Raw genomic sequence first — 22273 nt, forward strand, 5'->3', positions numbered from 1 at the left:
ATCCAAAAGGAATGACTTCAATGGCTTTATAAAAGATGAGATGGAGAAAGAGAAAGGTCTTGGGGGGGGGGGAGGCTTTTCAGCTCTTGGCTCTCTTGAGCTGGAAACTCTTAGTCTCTAGTGAGGCAACTTTGGTAAGTGAACAGAGACAAGTGTGGTAAACTCAGATTAGGAGTATGTGATTTTTCTCTCACTCCAACTTTTACTAACAAATAATTATAAATTAATATACAGTCTCCAGAGAATTTTAATCAAAACAAGTTATCTGATTCTTCATGACCTCATTTGGGGTATTTTTTTTTTACAAAGATCCTAGAGTAGTTTGTCATTTCCTCCTCCAGTTCATTTTGCAGACAAGGAAATTTGGGCAAACAAGAGATTAAGTGACTTGCTCAGAGTAACTAAGCTACTAAGCATGTGAGAGATTTTAACTCAGGTCTCCTGGATTCTAGGCCAGGTAATCTCACCCTTATACCACCTAGCTAGTCAAGACTTAAATTTTACAATCTGTTGTAAAAAAAAAAAACTGTCCAAATATATGTACAAAGGCAACTAATATGGTTCAATGAATTGAAAGACAGATCTAGAGATGCGAGGTCGTAGGTTCAAGTTTCACTCAGTCATCTCCTTGGCCAAATCACTTAACCCCAACTACCTAACTCTTACTGCCCTTGTGCCTTGGAACCAATACTTAGTATTGATCCTAAAATAGATAGTAAGGAGTTTATATAAATGTGTGTATGTGTGTGTGTGTATGTGTGTGTGTGTGTGTGTGTGTGTGTGTGTACACACACTAGTATATCACATATAAATAAGATGAATTTTGGTTTGGGAGTTGATAATTTATTTCATCTGTAATTTCCAAGACAACAGAGTCTTATAAAATCATGTGGTAACATTTAAAGTAATGAAGCAATGGCTGCAACAACAGTTAGAATGGGCTCTCTCCTATGCTAAGTTTATGCCATAAGTGCCCCAAAATATATCTTTTGGGTATAATGATAAGGTTCTAGAATTTCTAGCCTAGATCATATTATTTTGAATTTTATAATCCAGGAGCTTTCCACAGATTGGCTTGCTGAAAAATTTATTTGGCTTGCCTTTCCAGTCAACTGACACAGTGGACTACATCCTACATGACTAAGAGGCAAATTCTTACTTAAGAAATTAAAGGAATTCTTCTGGCAGAGCTAGCCTCCTATTTTATCATCTAGCCTCCATTTTATCATCTGTAAAATGTTGTACATGCCTTGGGTTGTTGTGAGGACCATTATGTTATGTAGAACACAAAACGGGGGTCACAGAGGTAGGAGATGCTATTCAGTGGCCTCTGAGTTACCCTCCAGTTCAACATGTACTGCTATGAGAATGTCTTGTAAACCTCAGTATACCAAAAAAAGATCAGGTAGTATTGTTACAGGGGCCACAGGACCAATTTATCAAGAGCTATCCCTCTCGTTAAAACTTCTAAGCAAGCTTTTAGGATACTAATCATAAAAAGCTCAAACTAGTACTGAAGAATAGTGGGAAGTCCAGAAGTGTAACTTAATTCCAAGTTAGGTCTAGATTGAGGCTGGAAAGGTAGCTTAAGAAATTAGGGAGGTGTCCCAGTGATTAGACAATTAATGAAAATCCTCTAGACTTAGATTTCCTTTAAGAGATGCCTATGCCTGTCTTCCATCTCATAGGTTGTAGTTTACTATGTCACCTGGCTTGAGAAATAGGACTTTCATCTGTAGGCCAACCTGTGGAAAAATCTTAAATAGAAAATACATAATGACATGACCTGGGCCAGGAATACCAATAATACTTCTGGTATTGAATAAAATTATCTGGGGTAGTTAATGAAAACAAATTGAGGTTAAGGGCAATCACTCCAATTGCTTTTAGAGCATTTACTTCTCACTTTCAACATTATTATGTGATCTCACTTGTTTGTTTAGCACCTCTCCTCCACCCCCACCCTCTACAATTGCCCTAAGGGCATGATCTTTTGGGAAGTCTCTTTGGCAGCCTGGCTTCCTAGGTTTAAAACAATGAGAGGATACCACAAGCTCTTCCTTGTGTTCAGGCAAAGGTGGTAACTGCAAGATGTCACAAACAAATGGATCTGTGATCCAATCATTTTGGTTTTTCCTTCCATTCTTGTCTATATCCTCCAGGAAATTCATCACAAGTAGTCTTCCAAAATGTTTAGGGCTTTCCCCATTTTCTTCTGTTATCACAAAGATAGCAAAGACCAATCCATCTTTTCTTTGCCTCATGTATTTCCCTAAAGATATCTTTTACTCCAGTTCCTATTCAAAGTTCCATATGCTAAATTGCTCTCTCCTAATACCCACTATACCTAACCCTAACCTTTCCATTATCCTCTGTGGGACACTCATTTTTTTTTATTATTTGGCAAAATGTTAGTATTAAGAAGATAGGAATTTATTTCTGGGAGAAGTTGGGAATCATTAATTTTTTTTTCAATTTCCTTAAAGCAAGTCAACCTACTCCTCTTCCTGCTTGATTCTGGGCCCAGCTTGTATATTTGTACTATCTGTCCCAAACACACTGAGTGCAGGCTTTAGTTTGTCTACCTAACTATACGTCATAATGTAAGCAACAGACAGTCTTCATTCATTTGAGTCTTTCCTGCTGACCACCAAAGGATGGATCTTTAATAAGTTCTCTGCTAGACAGCAGACTGAGGTAGCACAATGATTTTCTTTTAATTGCTGGTACCCAGAGAATATTAATGAAACAATCTAAAATTATAATTTAGTCTCATTTCACATTTGAAAAGATTGTTGGAATATTAAAAATCTCCCACCACAAAAAAAGTTGCAATTTTTAAATGAAGGTCATCATTTCAAGGTACAGCTAGGTGATAAGTAAATAGAGCACTCAGTCTAGAATCAGGAAGACTCAACTTCCTGAATTCAAGTCTGATCTCAGACACTTACTAGTTTTGTGACCCTGGGCAAGTCACTTGATCCCATTTGCCTCAGTTTCCTCATGTGTAAAATAAGCACAAGGAAATGGCAAATCACTCCAGAATTTTTACAAAAAAAAAAAAAAAACCCAAATTTGCTCAGGAAGAGTAGGACCCAACTGAAACAATTAAACATTATTTCCAGACCACTCCCAATCTAAATATATCCATTTCCAGGGATTACATAGTGCTTAGCTTTTCTTCAAAGTCACATTACTTAACAATGAAAAATTCTGATCCCTACCTAACATTGCTAAACACATGTTATATTATCTCATTAATAAAAATACAATGACATCATCAAATCCATGTATGAATAGAAAAGATGAGCCAATCATGTAGTAAGAACAAGAAATATTAAAGAACCTATAAGAAGGCCTCTGATCTCTTGTACAACTTATGCAAGGAACTGGACAAGAATCACACAAGCTGAGAAGCTGTCGAAATCATGAAGTAGCAAGTCCATAAAAATAAGCTAGCTAGATAGTACAAAGAATAAAATGCCCAAAGCACTCATGTTCATGATGACATTCAGGGTCATCATGTCTTGTCTGTGTGTGTTCTGTACTGGTCCTCTATTTCTACTTCAGAGTATAATGCCAGATACTTTGGGAACTCTCCAACATGTAAGTTCCATTACAGGACTAAGTCACACATTCAAAAAATGAATATTTCTTATCTTTCAATAATCAGAAAAATGAACTACATCAATTAAATTGTATAAATCCATACATACTATGCTGTTCATTTCTGAGGATTCATAACTTCCACATGGATGGACACTTCCAATGGGCTCCAAACCCTCTTCATCCCACATGTATGTTCCATCGGAGCTATCAGATGGGGAGAGCTCAAATGAAGAACCAGCTCTGTAATCCATGTCTGGAGAAATCAAAGTATTCCCTGTAGTACGCTTAGTGCATTCACTCTTGTCTTCTACTAATTAAAAAGGAGGGAGGGGGGAAAGGCATTAAATAACAAAACAATGAAGTAATTAAAAACTTTCTCAAATTTTAACAAACTCTAGAAATTTTGTGGGTTTTAGCAAAAAATAATCATATTCCATTCAATATTATAATACTTTTCAAATTCTAAAACATATTAATAAGCAATGCTGCTTGCCATATTTTTAAAATTTGTTTTCTATTCTAAAAGAAAAAAGTACAACTTAGTTCTATTCACTTACTTATTAATACATATAAAAACAAAAAATTCTCCTAGCAGTCTGCTTTCAAAAACATTTTCAACTAATAGCTAGAGAATCAAGGTTGGGAAATCACCCACATATTAGAAGCATTTTGCCTCAATGTCTAAATATCTGTGAAATTTTCACTATGACTACTACGATTCTTGAAAGTTCCTCATATTGTCATGAATTTTAACAGCATCTTCTGTCTATTTAAGAATCTTTAGGAACAGGGAACAGTCACAAGTTACCAATTCCACCAACAAAGCACTAAAATATCAACTTTAAGGAAAAAATTATCTTCTATAGAGGTATTGTCAAGTCTAGGTTCCCAACTCCAATAACATTTTGGAAACTTAAAAAGAACAGTAATCCTCCCTAGTCACTAACATTGGAACTTATAATATTAAATTTTTATCCCATTATCACTATATATTCATTTGCCAGTAAAGAAGTTCACCATACTGGTATTCTAAGAGGATTGCTCCTATTGTCAAATGACTATAAGTAAGCAAAGTGCAGAAATAAAAATGAGAAATTAAATATGTAAGTAGTGTAAGTGCTAATCTACACTGAAAAATATTCTGTCTAAAGGAAAAAACTTTTCAGTGATTACTGAATATTTAAGCATTACAAATAAATTTCTCTTTTAAAATGCCAATCTAATAGACAAAAAAAAAGATACAGTCTATTTCAAAGCAATCACTTGCCATTTCATATTCATCAATCTTTTACAAAATGTTTTTTCAAAAGCATAGATTAAATTTGACATAAGACTAAAATGCATCATTGTACCTGAGGACTGTCTGTAATGGACCTGGGTCCATTGCTCTCTAAAATCTCTCTCTGGTTTAAGATTTTTGTAAAAATATATAAGTATTTATTTTATTGTTACATTTTGGGTTCTGAGTTATCTCCATTTTCCCCTTCTAAATCCACACTAGAGAAAGCCAATTTTTGAGACACACACATATGAATATATACTTCCATATATACTTCCATATATCAAGTATTTTCTCTGGAGGTACAAAGCATCCTCCTTCAAAAATCCTTTATACTTGATCTGAATATTATTCAGGATTGCTTAGTCATTCTCAATTACTCTTTTACTCAAATACTCAATTACTCAATTACAATATTGCTGTTATTATATACAATGTTCTTTTTGTTCTACTTGTTTCACTCTGAATTATTTCATGCAATCTTTCCAAGTTTTTCTAAAATCGATTTGCTCATCATTTCTTACAGCCATATACCATCATAATCATATAGTACAACTTATTCACTAAATTCCCAACTGATGGGCATCTCCTCAATTTCCAGTTCTTTGCCCCTACAAAGAGAGCTACTATAAATATTTTAGAACATTTTTTTTCCCTTTATCGCCTTAGGAATCAGATCTAATAGTGGTATTGCTGGGTCAAAGGATATACACAGTTTTATTACTCTTTTGGAATAATTCCAAATTGCTCTCCAAAATGGCTGGATCACAGTTCATAGGACCACCAACAATGTATTAGTGTTCCAATTTTTCCATATCCCTTCCAACCTTTTCTCATTTCCCCCTTTTATTGTTTTAGCCAATAAGGCAGATGTGAGAGGATATCTCAAAGTCATTTGAATTTGTATTTCTCTAATCAACAATGATTTAGAACATCTTTTCATATGATTGTACATAGCTTCAATTTCTTTTCCACACTGCCTGTTAAAATCCTTTGACCATTTATCAATTGGGGAATAACTCATTCTTATAAATTTGACTCCATTCTCTATATATTTGAAATACAAAGCCTTCCATCCAAGAAATTTTATTTATAAATTATATAACATATATAAAATATATATAAAAAAATTACCTAGTTTTCTATTTTCCTTCCAATCCTGGCTAAATGAGTTTTATTTGAACAAAATCTTTTTAAATTAATGTAATCAAAATTATTCATTTTATATCCCACAATGCCATCTCTTTATTCATAAACTCTTCTCTTATCCATAAATCTGACAGATATGTTCCACATTCTTCTAATTTATTTATATTATCTCCTTTTATATCTAGGTCATTTATCCATTTTGACCTTATCTTGGTAAATGGTGTCAGATCGTGTTCTATACCTAGTTTCTGCCAGAGTGCTTTCCAGTTTTCCCAACAATTTTACCAAATAGGAAGTACTTATCCCAAAAGTTTAAGACTTTATGCTTATCAAAAACATATAATTTGTATTTTATACAATATCATTTGATAATTACCACATAATACAGTTTAAGATCTATCCTTCCTTTACATTTTTTTCATCAATTCCTTTGATGTTCTTGCCTCTTTTAAAAAAAGTTTGGTGGTTTAATTGGAATGGCACTGAATAGACTGATTTTAGGTAGAACCATCACTTTTATTTTATTGGCTTGGTCTACTTACAAACAATTAATATTTCTCCAATTATATGAATGTGACTTTACTTACTTAAAAAGTGTTTTATAATTATGTTCACATAAATTCTAGGTTTGTATTGGCAGGTATACTCCTAGATACTTTATATTCTCTGCAGTTATTTTAACTGTATTGTCTCTTCTTTCGGGGCTTTGTTATTGGCATAAAAATGCTGATGATTGGTGTTGGTTTATTTTATATCCTACTACTTTGTAAATTTATTGTTTCAACTATTTTTAGTTGAATCTTTAGGATATTCCAAGTCAATCATTATATCATATGCAAAGATAGATAGTTGTTTCCTCACCCCATTCTGATTTCTGCTATTGCTTTCTCTTCTCATTATTGTCATTAGCCTTTCTAGTACAATTATGAATAGTACTGATAACAATGGGCATCCTTGTTGTGCTCCTTTTCTTAATGGGAAGGAATCAAGTTTATTCTCATTACAGATAATAGTTGCTAATGGTTTTAGCTAGATGCTTATCATTTTGAGGAAAAACTCATTTACACCTATGCTTTCAAGTGCTATTAATAGAAATGACTATTATCTGTCAAAAGCTTTTGCTACACCTATTGATAATCATATGATCTTGTTTTTATTATTGATATATCTATTATATTAATAATTTTCCTTTTATTGAAACAACTCTTACATTCCTAGTATACATCCCACTAGTTCACAATGATATATTGTCATGGTTTCCTGGGTAGCATTTCATGTAGAATTTTTGCATAAATGTTCATTAGTGAAATTGGTCTTTCTTTCTCTGATTTTAATCTTTCTGGCTTAGGTTATCAGCAACACTAATTGTTTCATAAAAGAAGTTTGGTAGAACTCCTTCTTTGCCTATTACTCCAAACAATTTAGTTATGATCTTTAAATGTTTGTTAGAGTTCACTTATAAATCCATTTAGTTCTTATTCCTTTTTATTAGGAAGCTCAATTGTGGCCTGTTCAATTTCTTTTTCTAAAATGGGATTATTTAGATATTCTATTTCCTCTAGTTACTCTGAGCAGTTTATATTTTTGATAAATATTCCATTTCACTTAAGTTGTTAGATATGTATTGGCATATAATTGGGTGAAATAACTTCCAATAATTGTTTTCATTTCATCTTCATCTGTAGTATGAATTCACTCTTTTCATTTTTGATATTAGTTTTTTTATTTGGCTTTCATCTATTTGTAAATTATATTAACCAATGGTTTATTTATTTTTTCATAAACCCAACTCCTACTTTTGTTAATTCAATGGTTTTCTTATGCACAACCTTATTAATATCACCTTTAATTTTTAGGATTTCCAATTTGGCATTTAATTGATAATTTTTAATGGTTTTCTTTTCTAATTACATATTCATTGATCTGTCCCTTCTCTATTATATTGAAGTAAGAATTTAGAGATATAAATTTTCCCCTAAGTACTGCTTTTGCCTCAACCCATAAGTTTTGGTTTACTGTCTTATCATTCTCTTTAATAAAAGTATTATTCATTCAACATTCTTTGACTCACTCATTCTTTAACATTAAGTTATTTAGTCTCCAATAAATTGTTGATCTGTTACCAGAGTCCTTTATTAAATGAAATTTCTATTGTACTTTGACCTGAAAAAAAGAATACAATAAATATTTCTGCTTTTTCTGAATTTGACTGCAAGGATTTTATGCCCTTATATATGGTCAATTTTTGTAAAGATGCCACGTATTACTGAGATAAGGTATATTCCTTTCTGCTGCCATTCAATTCTCTCCAGAGTCTATCATATCTAACTTATCTAAAATCTTATTCATCTCCTAAATAATATTTTTAGTTAGATTTATCTAGTTCTGAGAGGGAAAGGTTAAAGTAACTCACTTCTAAACTTTCTCTATTTTCACCTGTAATTCATTTACCTTTCCCTTTATAAACCTAAATGCAATAGCATATTTAGTTTAGTATTAGCCTAGTAGTATTATTACTTTGTTATCTAAGGTACCTTTTAACATAATATAGTTTCCTTGCTAATCTCTTTTAATTAAATCTACTTTAACTTCATCCAAGATCATGATTGATCTCCCTGCTTTTTTTAATTTCAGCTGAAATATCATTTTATTTTGTTATTTACTCTAGAATTTTATTTTTCATATTTTTCATTTTATTTCTATGTGTATCTCTCATTTTTAAATCTGTTTCTTATAAACAACATATTGTCAAGTTCTGGTTTTTGATTTGTTCTATTTTCTGTTTCTATTTTAGGAGTGAGTTCAACCTATTTACATTCAAAATTATAATTACTAGTTGCATATTTCTCTCAATCCTATTTTCCCCTCACTGTTTATCCTTCTTTGTTTTTTTTTCTCCTGTTCCTCATTAGAAGTCTTATTTACTTCTGACCACTGCTTCCCTAATCCACAGACTCTTCTAAAAGTCCTTCCCTTATCCTATTCCCTTGCCCTACTATTTCTTAATTCAGCACATCTAAGTTCCTCCCTTATCCTATTCCTTTGCCCTTGTATTCCTTTATAAGTTAAGACGACTTTTATACCCAACTAGATGTATATGTTTTTCCCTTTTTTTAACCCAGTTCTGATAAGAATTAGGTTCCTTCCCATAATACCTGCCCTCCAGTCCCTCCCCCATCTCTAGTGACAGCTCTTCCATTAACAACTCTTTTATATGAGATAATTTGCTCCATTTATCTCTCATTACCCAATTTTATTTTTTAGGATAATCCTATCAGAATCAATTTAACTCTAAGCCCTAAGCCTTTTATCTGTGAATATTCTTTTGAACTACCCTAGTAATAATAGTATTCTTAAGAGCTACAAATATCATTTTCCTTATTAAGGCATTTATGATTAGTCTTTCATGTTTACCTTTTTATGTTTCTCCTGGTTCCAGTATTTTTAAATCAAATTTTCTGTTCCATTCTGGTCTTTTCCACAAGAATACCTGAAATTCTTTTAATTCATTAAATATCTATTCCTTCCCTTATAGAATTATACTCAGCTTTGCTGGGTAGATTATTATTAATTGCATACACAGCTTCTTTGCTCTTTGGAATATCATACTCCAAACCTTTTGTTCTTTTAATATAGAACATGCAAAATTTCATGTTAAATTGACTGCAGCTCCATAATATTTTGTGAAGATTGGATTTGGCTCTCCCCTGATTATAACAATGAAGGTACTTAGCTCTTCCTTGATTGTGAAGATTAAATTGTAATCCCCTATTTTTAGATTTTAATCCCCAAAGTGTAAACACAGTACTTAAAGTTGAGTATAGAGATCTACCCATTTTGGATTTTAACCACAAAAAGGTGTGAATACCCATTTCATACATTGAGTGGGAGGTCTGTGACCCACATGTGAAAGAGTGGGCAGTCCTGAAGTGGAGGCATCAGCTGTTATTGGTAGACATAAAATTTAGGAGAAGTGACACAAGAGAAAAAGGTTTTTAAAAGTGGAAACAGAGACACACAGGGGAGAGATACTCAGACTTGGAATGAAGACAGACACTTAAAGAGAGACACTTGAGAAGAGACACACTTGGAGTGAAGCCTGCTGGAGTTGAGGCTGATAAAGAATCTGATGATTGAACTGACAACTTGCTGAGTGTAAAGGCTGACTTCCTTCCCCTTTCTGGAAGTGTGAGCCTCGGGGAAAGGTCAAGTGTCTTGAGACTCCTTTCCCCTGGCTGGGGCCTTAGACTTTCTACCTGGCTCAGATGAAGTCACAGCTCTCTCTCTCTCTCTCTCTCTCTCTCTCTCTCTCTCTCTCTCTCTCTCTCTCTCTCTCTCTCTCTCTCTCTCTCTCTCTCTCTCTCTCTCTCTCTCTCTCTCTCTCTCTCTCCTTTCTCTCTCTCTCTCTCTCTCTCTCTCTCTCTCTCTCTCTCTCTCTCTCTCTCTCTCTCTCTCTCTCTCTCTCTCCTTTTCTCTCTCTCTTCCTTAATGTCTTCCCTCTATGGTAAAATAAACTGCCATAAATTCCACTTGACTTTAGCAATTCATTTTTGGGATTTAGAAATTAAATCCCCGGTGACCGATTAAATATTCAGTCCAACTATAAATTTAACAATCTAAATTGTTTCTCTCTAGTTAATTATAGTCTCTCTCTAGTTGCTCTTTGATCTGGAAATTTTGTAATTTCACTGTAATACTCCTGTGAATTTCCATTATGGGATATCTTTCAGGAAGTAATCAGTGAATGTTTTAAATTTCTATTTTGCCTACTAGTTCTAAAATTTCAGGACAACTTTCCCTAATAATTTCTTGTAGGATAGTGAGTAGATTCTTTTTTTTTTATTATGACTCTCAGGCAGACTAGCAATTCTTATATTATCTGTCCTCTATCTGTTTTCCAGATCAGATGTTTTTCTAATGAGATATTTCTTCTCTTCTATTTTTTTATTCATTTGATTTTGTTTTATGTTTCTTGATGTTTATGAAATCATCAGTTTCCCCTTGCCTGATTCTAATGTTAAAGAGATTACTTTCTTCAGTAAGTTTTTGGAACTCTTTTTCTAGTTAGTTGACTTTTTTCACATTTTCTTGCATTATTCATTCTTTTCCCAAATTTTTCTCAACTTTCTTTAATTTTTAAAATACTTTTTAAGATCTTCTAAGAACTCTTTTGGGGCTTGTGACCATTTTACATTTTTCTTTGAAGCTTTACAAGTAGCTATTTTGACTTCACTGTTTTCTTCAAAGGTTGAAACTTGACCTTATCTATCACCAAAATAACTCTTTATGGTCAGGTTCTTTATTGTTTACACATTTTTTAATGATCTATTTCTTGGCTGCTAACTTAATGTTAGAGTTGAACTCTGTTCCTGCAATATGGGCCATATTTTAGGCTTCAGGTTTTTTATGTTGCTGTTTGAGCTCTATCTGGGAATCTTTGACTTTTGGGTTTTTTTTCCAATGTTCTATAATGCAAGACCAGATATGGTCACTGCTCCTCTTGGTCATGTGTTAGTTTATGAGTGACCTCAGGGACTCTTCTCTACCCCTGAGTTGAGATCAGGGCCCACTACATAATTGCCACCACAAATACACTCTCATTGTAGTCCCTCCAGTGGCCAAATTCATCAGCTCACCATTAAACCAGGGGCTCTACTCTTTTTCAACTATCACTAGTTTATGCTTGATTCTCCTAGTTCTAAATTTAAATTTCCACTAGATAGTTGTATGATACTGACCAAGTCATTTGACTTCAAGGTTCTCAAATTTCTTCATCTATAAAAATAGGGAATATACTGTATAATCTAAGGTTTCTTCCAGCTTTAAAATTCTATAACTTTTCCACTTTATCTTATCTTATAGTTGTACATTATAAAGAATAAAATTTACCCCTTTTGAAATCCTAATATCCCCCTAAATTTTGTTATTTATACAATAAAATCTCTGCATTTAAAAAATATTTCTAGAGTTTAAATGAATATGTGGGAGTTGCAAATTGAGTTAATGTTTCTGGGAAACAATTTGAAACTAAGCCCAAGAAACTATAGAACTGTGTATTTAGCTTTGACCCAGAAATATCACTACTAGCTTTGTACACTAAAAATGATCAAAGAAAAAGGGCCTATATCGACAAAAAAGAGTTATAATAGCTTTTTGTGGGAGCAAAGAATTGAAAGTTGAAGGAATACTCATAAATTGGAGAATGGCTGAAGAAGTTGTGGTATGTAATTGTAATAAGGTACTATTTTGCTATCAGTAATGACAGAGGATGGTTTCAGAAAAACCTGAGATCTATATGAACTGTGCAGAATTAAGTGAGTGGAATCAGATCACTACACAGTAACAGCAATTTTGTAACACTGATCAATTATAAAAGATTTAGCTACTCTAATCGATATAATGATCCAAAATAATTTCAAAGGGCTCATGATAAAAAATGCCATCCATCTCCAAAAAGAGAACTGATGAACTGAGTATAAACTGAAATGTCATTTTTTTGCTTTGTTTTTCTTGCCTTTTTTTGGCAATGAGGCTAATATGAAAATGTTTTGCATGATTTCACATGTATAACTGATACAGTTTGTCTTCTCAATAGGTGGAGGAGGTGGTGGAAGGAGAGAATTTGGAACTCAAAAATTTTTAAAGCATAAATAGTATTTTTAAAAAGGAAGAATATATGGCAAACAGATGGAAATAAATTGAATAAGATATCAGTAATAGTAATGAAGCACTGAATAAGATGGTTACAGATTGTTACATTCTATAAAGATTATAAAACTATCTTGGAGAGCAACCCAGAAAACATTCACCACTTAACAGAATGTATAGAAATCTAAACATGGTGACAGAGTGAACAACAATACATTTCTATATAAGGTACTAAACCTGTTGAGCAGCTTATAATATAAATCAATAAATAAATACCTAATTAGCACCTACTATTATTAGCACCTACACTTGTCACTGTACTAAGTACCAGTATTTTTAAAAATAAAGAAAATGCAAACTAAAACATTTTATTTAGAGGCAGAATGGCAAAATGGAGAGTATGACAGATCCAGGTCAGAGAGATCTAAGTTCAAATATCAACTAGTCCTCTGTAGTCTGTGAACAAGGCATTTAACCTAAACTTCTATCTATAAAATGAGAATAAAAATACTTAGGTAGCAACCAATTTGTTACAAAGTTCAAATGCTACAATGTATGTAAAGTGCTTTACAATGTTTAAAAAGTAATATATAAAATTCAGTTACTATTAGTCGCTACCTTGTAACATGAGCTATAAAGCTTGCAACTACACCATTCATTAAGGGAAAACACTAGATAAATAGTATTTATACAGCACTTAAAGGTTTGCAAAATGCTTAACTCTTTTGATACTCACGAGTCAGAAAAATAGGTACTATTATTCTCATTTTACAGATGAGGAAATGGAAGCAAATAAAAGTTAAGTAGCTTGACCAAGACCACACAGTCATTAAATGTCTCAGATAATTCAAACTCAGGTCTTCCTCACTTTAGGTCCAGCACTCTATTAACTGTGTCACCTAGCTTCCAAAAGGAGATGACTACTTTGCCCCGTCAGCCTTGCCTCTAAAATGGATTTAAAATAGGCCTAGTAAAGAATATTTACTTGAAATTCTTAAAGACTATGCTTGCAAAAAAATTGGTTATTAAAGCATTTAACATAAATTTTCTAGAGGAGACAAAATGAAGATGCTTACCTGGAACACTGATATCTATCCATTCATCAGTTTTACCAAAGGGTTTTTCACTTTCTTTCAGAGAATCAAATGGATCCACTCGTGGAACATTTCCAAGTTTTTCCTCTTTGAGTGAGACTTCCTCTGGTGTTACTCGAGTTCTATTTGAGTCTTCTATATCTACAAAATCATCACTAAAGTCTTCACTTAAATCATTCTTATCAGAAGAAGACAAAGAGGAAAGGGATATTTCATCCACATCATCACTCAAGTATCTGACTTTTGCATCATCTTCCAGCATGTTATCATTTATGCCCTGGCTACTTTCTGTTCTAGAACTACAATTTTCAATTGAATCGTCTTCCTTCTCAATAGCTCCATCATTAGACAAAACTGAGGAATCTTCCAATATGCATTTGTCATCAGTTGAATTTTTATTATCATCCACTATTATCTTCCCAGTAAACTGTGGTCTGCTTGGGTTCAGTAGAGAAGCTCGACCCAGTCTATAATCAAAGGATGTCACCCCTGAGCCATTTGGTAAAGTCGATTTTTTTAAACCAGAGCCTGATAGAGCAGCATAGGACCTATTAAATCCAAATGCTAAATGTTCATTTCTATTGAGTACCTCTGATTTTACATTTTTTGACTGCATATTTGACCTTGGAGGTACTCTAATGGACAACTGTTGGTTCTGATAAGGCCTTGTAAGATCTGCAGCCCTATTAAAGGAATGTGATCTAGTTATGGATGAAAGTGGAAGGAAAGACTTCTGAACGGAATGTGAAAAACTTTGTGATCGTACTATTTTTTCACAGGAAAAGGATTTAATGTTGTCTGGAGACTGTGCTAAACTTTCTCCAGAACTGTTCCTGGTGGTACAGGAGTTTGCTCTAGGCCTTTGCATACTAATAGTTGGTCTGTTTCCATAAAATCCATTTAACTGTGATTTTGGAGCACTAAGTGAAGAATATGAAGTCCTTCCTAACAATGAGGCTTTGGTGAATTTACCTGAACTAGATAGTCCACACAAAGTCTTTTGGTTTAACTCCTCTGAAGTTGAAACAAACATGTTTGATGGCTTTGCTATCTTTGATGTAATTAAAGAGACACTCTTCAAATCTCTCTTTAATCCACTTTTACCAAATGTTCCTTGAGCATTAACATGTTTTTCAGGGTCAACTAGTTTGTCATATGAATTATTGTTAGAGTGAGAGTCCCTAGTATTTTGCTCACTGAGTTGGTATTTATTTGACTTTCTCCACTTAAAAGAATAGGATGACATATTAACAGAGCCATTGTGCTTAATGAAATTTTTGCCACTGCTATTCGTAGAATTCCCTGATAAAGTAACAGCTGTCCCATTCGGCACTGATTGTAGGGTACTGCCTATAGATTTCGTCCCATACTTCGGCAACTTGGAACCCAAAGATGTCTTGACCTGTAGTTTTTCTTCCATGAGTTATAGGGCACATTTGTTCTTGGAAGCTGACAGAATCTAAAAAAAGAGAAAAATACAGTGTCAGCATGGATATATATAAAGCCAATTATAATACTTTAATGTATTAAATGAGATGTTTCAGCTTAACTTTTGTAAACCTCAAAATTTCTTAGACTTATAAATGTTGGAAATTTCACCATTGGGAAATTTCATACTTGAAAAATTTCCTATTGATAGTGGGTCTTGGCTATTGGAATGTGAACCCCATTGGCATGAGAGTTTCCCCCTCCTCCCTTCTTAAGATTACTTTAGGACAGAAACCTTTTGCTGAACAATGGAAAGGACTTTGACCTATGCTTAAGCATAGAACAGGAATTTCTTTGAGTCATGATTGATTTTAGAATTGATACAATGGAGATACTTGGAATCAATCTCCACCCTACTCAGTCCTAACAGGATTGAGGAAGGGCTGCAACATAGATCAAAATTTAATTATTCCAATCTCTACCCTACTCAGGTTAACAGGATTTAGGAAGGGCTGTAGCAAAGGATCAAAGATTTAATTATTTGAAAATATGACCTTCAACAGACATGTGCAAAGCCAGAGACCTCTGGGCGGTCCTGGGTTAAGCTAGAGCCTCCATTGGCACAGGGAAATTGATGGACAGTGATTGGTAGATGTGAGAACTGAGGGGAGGGAACTTGGATGGTTTCCTTAAAGATAGAGGGCTCTGAAGACTAGGGGTGGTGGTTGAGGAGTTTGTCTGAGTGGTTGGAGTGTGCTCTGAGAAGCTTGCTCTGAAGGAAGCTGAAGGTGGGGGCCTCTGAGACTGTTTCTCCATTTTGGTCACGTGAGTAATAGGGACTGATCTCTTTTCTTTGCCCCAGCTATCTAAGGGCTTGGGCCTTTTGGCCCAGCCTAAACAGAAGGGGTATTTAAGCCCTATTCCCTTCTCTCCCTTTTCTCTCTCTCTATCTCTAATTCCTTTCTTCCTCCTGTTGTAATGAAACTCCATAAAAGATTGACTGCTGACTTGAGTTTTCATTTAGGAATTACATAGCTGAATTCCTTGGCGACCTTAAATTAATATATATCAGTCTTTTTAAAGTGATTTCCTTGTCACACTTTTCTATAACACTAGGAATTCTTTTTTTTTTTAAACCCTTACCTTACATCTTGGAGCCAATACTGTGTATTGGCTCCAAGACAGAAGAGTGGTAAGGGCTACGCAATGAGGTCAAGTGACTTGCCCAGGGTCACACAGCTGGGAAGTGTCTTAGGCCAAATTTGAACCCAGGACTTCCCGTCTCTAGGCCTGACTCTCAATCCACTGAGCTACCCAGCTGCCCCCAACACTAAGAATTCTAATATAAACCGAGTCCAGAAATTGGTCATGATAATCACTGCCCTTTTATAAATAGTACACATTTAATTGACTTTGTACACTGTCATGATTAAAGCACTTCCAAATGTATTCAAATTTAACAATCCATTAAAGTAAACTTAACAAAAATATTTTAAAACTCAACTTTTTCTCTTCATACTTGAAGTAAAAAAATCCAAAGCCATATAGCAAAAGGGAAACAGAACCACAAATTATATTAGCAAACATAGGGCAAAAAAATCCTACCATTAGCCATAAGTAAAATTCTATATTTTGTATTCCTGAACAAACTCCTGAACAGTTTAAGAGAAATTAGCATAGATAACACTAAATTTTTATCTATGAAAAAACAATAGTTGCAAATTTTTTCACATTCCATTAAAGTCTTTCCTTTTACTTTCATCCATAATTAGATCACATTCCTTCAAAAGGGCTGCAGATCTTACAAATTCTATATTTTTGCAATTGAAATGGTCTAGGTTGAAAGGGAACTCTAAATACCAGTTTACACATGAAAAAAGCCTTGGCCAATTAACAAGTTTTAAAATGTACAAATGTTTATAAAGCTAAATATGCAAATGTAGTAAAAACAAACACTTTAAAATATTCACAGAAATTAAGCTTCATAAGGATAAGCAGAAATATAGGTAGAAGATTATTAGCACCTATATTTCTTCTGGCATTTAGACTTGGTAGAACAACATACACTTTTTATTTTAGGTAGATGCCTCAATGGAGAATATAAACCAGCACTATAAAGAAACTCCTACTACCATATGACTAAAGTGCTATACTAAAAGGGTTTTTGATTTTTTAGAAACACTAATAGTAAATATAGGTAATTAAGTAAAGATAGAAATCAGTGTTAGAATTACTCATTAGAAATATTCAGAATTCCATAAGAAAACCATTATTAGTTTACAGATTTGTTGAATCTCTGAATAGGATGCCAGGCCTGAAATCAGGATGAGCTCAGTACAGATACAAATTGGAATCAGGAAAACTCATCTTCATGAGTTCAAATCCAGCCTCAGATGTTTGCCTTAGTTCCTCATCTGAAAAATGAGCTGGAGAAGGAAATGGCAAACCACACCAGAATCTTTGCTCAAAAAACCCCCAAATGAGGTCAGAGAGAGTCAAACACTAAAGGAAAAAAAAAAGATTCCCCTAATACCAAAGTGCCAACAAGAGTCATACAACCATCACTTGAAGCCTTTCAGTGGTATGAAACTCACTGCCTTCTGATATCATACCTAGAAACTCTAAGGAAAAAAAAAATAACTTCTAAAACAGGACTGATTTCATTCCCCAGTACTTTCCCTAAAAATATTCTTCTAATGTAAAGGAATGATCCAGACTCCTGTGTCTCAACATTATATCTTTGATATGAGAAATCTAACATTATTTTATAGAATCAAAAACTTTTAGATTTGGAAAGGATCACATCACAGAGAAACTTGGTTCAACTAGCACATAAACAGGAATATTCTCTATAATAGTGTTGGCAAAGTATTAGCACATGTGCCGAGCTGGCATAGAGGAAGCTGCTCTGTTCCCTCTCTTCCCAGTGTCTGAGGACATTTTTTGCATGCTGAATAATTGAAAATCTGTTACTCTTAAAAAAGAACTACATTTTCCCGGAGCCCATGGGCTTCCTGTCATTACATACTTCCTGTAGACAGGGGATAAATTCAGTGGGTAGTCCTGTTTGGCTTCTTTGGCTTCCTGTCTTGAGGTGGTAAGCGGTGGTTTTGAACAGGTTGATTAGTCATGGGCATGTGTTTTTTTTAAATTGTTACCTTCTAATGATTATTAATAAATATCTTAAAATCTGATATTTTTATTATTGCACATTAATTTTAATTTTTACAATGCCCTGCCAACCCAAAGCAAGCATCTCCTCCCTCTACTCACTGAAGTAATGTGGGGGGGGGGGGCTCACAGGAAGTTTGAAGCTTCACTAATACTGCTCTATAGCATCCTTTAGCCTACATCCAGACTCAACTTGAGACTTATCTGACTCTAGAGGCAAGGCAGTCATCTTTCGGACAGCTCTAATTATTAGGCAGATTTTTCTTTATATTGAACAAAAATCTTCCTCTCTTTAAGTTTCACATTTTCTTCATCTTTCTGCCATTTGGACTAATCAGAACAAATCTAATCTCTACCCTACCTGTAAGTTCATCAGACATCTGAAGCCAGGTCTCATTGCCTTCCTCCCCTCCACCCTCGGAACCCCAGAATATCTCTTTTCTAGTCCATACTCCTACTTCTTTCCCCTGATCCTCCTATGGCCTGACCCCTAATATCTCACCATTCTAGCTGCCCTGTTCTAGCTTGTCAATATCTTTCCTACAGTGTAGCATCCTAACTATACATACCATGACTGATATGGTCTCACCTGGGCAAAATTCAAGCAGGATTATCACCTCCCTCATTCTGGATATTATGTTTATTTTAATGCATTCTAAGATTATAGCCTTTGTTATCTGCCATCTCACACCATTGATTTATACTGAGTTTCAATCAACTAAAACCTCCAAAGTTCTTTCAGATCAAATGCTATCTAGTCAGGCTCTCGTACTGCACTATACATGTTTCATGGCAGCTAGGTGGCTCTGTGGATTGAGCACCAGACCCAGAGACAGGAATTCTGGGTTCAAATCTGGCTTCAGACATTTCTTAGCTGTGGGACCTGATGTTGGACAAGTCACTTAACCCCAAATGTCTATTGTTTTTCACTCTTCTGCCTTGGAAGCAATACTTTGTATGAATTCTAAGACAGAAGGTAAGGGTTTAAAAAAAAAGACTTTATGTATATCCCTATTTTCATTTTTATTAGTAGGAGCTGATGGAGTTTGAATGTAGATTAAGTCATACTATTCTTCACTTTATTTCCTCCATGAATTGTTCTCTAGTGGAAACAATATGTGTCTCCTTTTACAACATGATGAACAAAAAGTATGTATTACATGATAACACATATACAACTTATATTACCTTCCTTCTTGAGGAGGAAGCAGGGTTGGAGGGAGGGAGAGAACAGGATTACAAAATGTCAGAAAACAATTATTAAAAGTTGTATCACCATGGAATCTAGAACAATTTTTTAATTAAAAAATGTATTTTGAGTGGCAAAAAAATAGTCATTTATTTGATTAAGGCTAAGATTCTAGTCTAAGAAGAACTTTTTGAATCCCAACTCTCATCTAGTATTAGACATCCAATTCCTTTGCTACAGCTCTGTGTAATCCTCAGGAAATGCATGTCATCTATGCCTTCAACCAAGTGATTAATAAAAATATTGAATTGTTAGTTATGTTCAGCCACTGATGATTATTCTTCAGATCTGAGGATGACTCAATCAGTTCTGAATTCTCCTAAATATACGATCATCTACCTTATCTATTTTCTCTATAAAGATAGCATGAGACTCTTTGTTTAAATCTTTGCAAAAATCTAAGTTAAAATGTATCTACACATTTCCACAATTGACCAACATAGTAAACCTGACAAGAAATTAAATGTCTGTCATAATCTCATTTTGAAAAAAAATCATGCTAGCTCTTAAATCACCAACTCTTCCTTTTCTAATCTTTCTTTTAATAATATATTCCAGTTTTTCAAGAAATGGCATCAAGCCCATTGGCTTTAGTTTGTAGACACCACTTTCTTCCCTTTTTTGAAATTAGGAAAATATTTCCTTTACTACACTCCTTAGATACCTCTCCTTCAAAAATTACTAACAATGTTCAGTAATTATATATATTAGGTTTTTTGGTACCCTGCAATGTCATATGACTAGACTAGAAACCCGAGAGAGTGCAGCTAGATGCCCTCATAAAAATCTTTACTAATCTTGGGTTCCAGCTTCCAATTAAGTATTTTTATTCTTTCATTTCCACTCCAAAGACCATTCTCCTCAGAAGACAAAATAGCAAAGAAGACCGAGGGATTCTGTAATAAATACACTAGATTTTGAGTCAGAGAACTTGGGTCCAAATTTTACTTTGCTGTTTAAATCACATCTTTTCTTCAAGCCTCATTTTCCTAATTCACAAAATGAAAAAAGATCATACTAGATTATCTTTAAGGTCCCTTCTAAATATAAATTTAGCAATTTTTCTTTCTTTTGTCTGTTATCAGTGTTTCATTCATTCATCCTAATGATCAAATATATCCTTTGATTTCTCTTTTCTCAAATAAAGTTAGAAAAAGTAATTTCATTATCCTTCACTTCTCTTTGAGAGTCTGTTATTACAGGACTAGAACATCCTTTTATATTCATGATCAATTATAGTACATGTTTAAATTCCAGGTGGGCACTGATTTCCTTATGTTTCTACTTTGGTTTCTTCACAGTACTTTCCCTTTTGTTATTTTAATTATCTGTTTAGGTCTCAGGCCCTAGACAGACCATGTAAATATTAAACAATGTGCTCCTACCTAATCTTCTAAATCTTCTGATATCTGCCCTCTAAAATCATGTCAGATTATGCCCAGTTTTTCTCTTCTTAATCAATGTCTAATATTGAAGTTACTTTCCCTCTCAATTCCCTTTATTTCTTTTGTAATAACTAACTCTCTATATAAAATGAGTTGTTTTCTACATTCTACATTCCCTTCCATTTCTAAATCTATGATGCAAAATTGCAATTTCCCCTGTCATATGTTTTACCTTTTGAAAATTAAAATTAGCATTAGAAGTAAGACAAGAATTTATTACTTTTGCTTCTGGAAAAGAGAAAGAAAACATCAAAAACGTGAGCCTTATTACTAGCCAAAAAAGGCAAATGAAAAACCAGAATAGCTATCAACTCACATACCTACTTTATAAAATTTTTTTATGAAAATTATATTCATATCAAGGGAATAATTAATAGAAGCATAAGGAAACAAGAAAGCTTTTCAAAACAATATCCCACAGGAGATTGCATCTTTCAATTCCCAAATGTGGAGTGCATTGCTTGCTGATAAGAATGAAGTATTTGATTCATTAGAGCAAAACACCATCCTAAAGAAGCTTTTTCCAACAAGATGTCTCCTTTGTATATGTCACAATCACTCAAGATTTCCTGAAAGATGTAACAGAGTTAACTTTCTTCTATGAAACTTTAATTTTTAATAGCCAATTAGGCACAGAACAAGGGAAGATATGTGCTTGCCACAATTATGTATGACTCACGAAGTATATCCAGAACTAAGGATGGCATTGTGGTCAATGCATCAAATACCATCTTTTCAAAGAGAAGAAGGTTCAATATTAGAAAAACTGTCAGCATAATTCACCATATCAATAATATAATCAACAGAAATCATATGACTATCTCAATAGACAAAGAAAAAGCTTCTGACAGGATAAAACACCCTTTGCTATTAAAAACACTAGAGAGCAGAGGAATAAATTGGGGATTTCCTTCAAATGGTAAGTATTATCTATCTAAAATCATCAACAATTATGGAGATAAGCTAGAAACTTTGCCAGTAAGATCAAAGATGAAGCAAGGATTCCCATTATCACCACAATTATGTAATATTATAATAGAAATGCTAGCTATAACAAGAGAAGAAAAAGAGATTCAAGGAATTAGAACAGTCAATGAGGTAACAAAACTATTAGTGTTTGCAGATGCTATGATGATATACTTAGAGAATCTTAGTGAATTAACTAAAAGTCCATTTGAAATAATTAATAACTGGGGGCAGC

General features: G+C 33.8%; 1 protein-coding gene across 18 annotated transcripts in view; it reads right to left on the reverse strand.

Annotated features, from left to right (window-relative positions):
* The window catches only part of CCSER2 (coiled-coil serine rich protein 2), a 190554-nt gene that overhangs the window by 92617 nt on the left and 75664 nt on the right, over nucleotides 1–22273 (reverse strand). For 10 of the 18 annotated variants that reach the window (XR_008911921.1, XM_007478046.2, XM_056797325.1 and 7 more), the window contains exons 2-3: nucleotides 13762–15238; nucleotides 3717–3919 (exon numbers count right to left, since the gene is read on the reverse strand). Coding sequence is in view for 17 of the 18 variants with exons in the window: in XM_007478046.2 (XP_007478108.2) it covers nucleotides 3717–3919; nucleotides 13762–15199 (1641 nt within the window). In the remaining variant the exon portion in view is untranslated. The remainder of the gene's footprint in view (nucleotides 1–3716; nucleotides 3920–13761; nucleotides 15239–22273) is intronic. The other 8 variants (XM_056797333.1, XM_056797337.1, XM_056797350.1 and 5 more) reach the window with 1 other exon arrangement.

The sequence above is a fragment of the Monodelphis domestica genome, chromosome 1 (genome assembly GCF_027887165.1).
Source record: "Monodelphis domestica isolate mMonDom1 chromosome 1, mMonDom1.pri, whole genome shotgun sequence".
Classification (NCBI taxonomy): Eukaryota; Metazoa; Chordata; class Mammalia; order Didelphimorphia; family Didelphidae; genus Monodelphis; species Monodelphis domestica.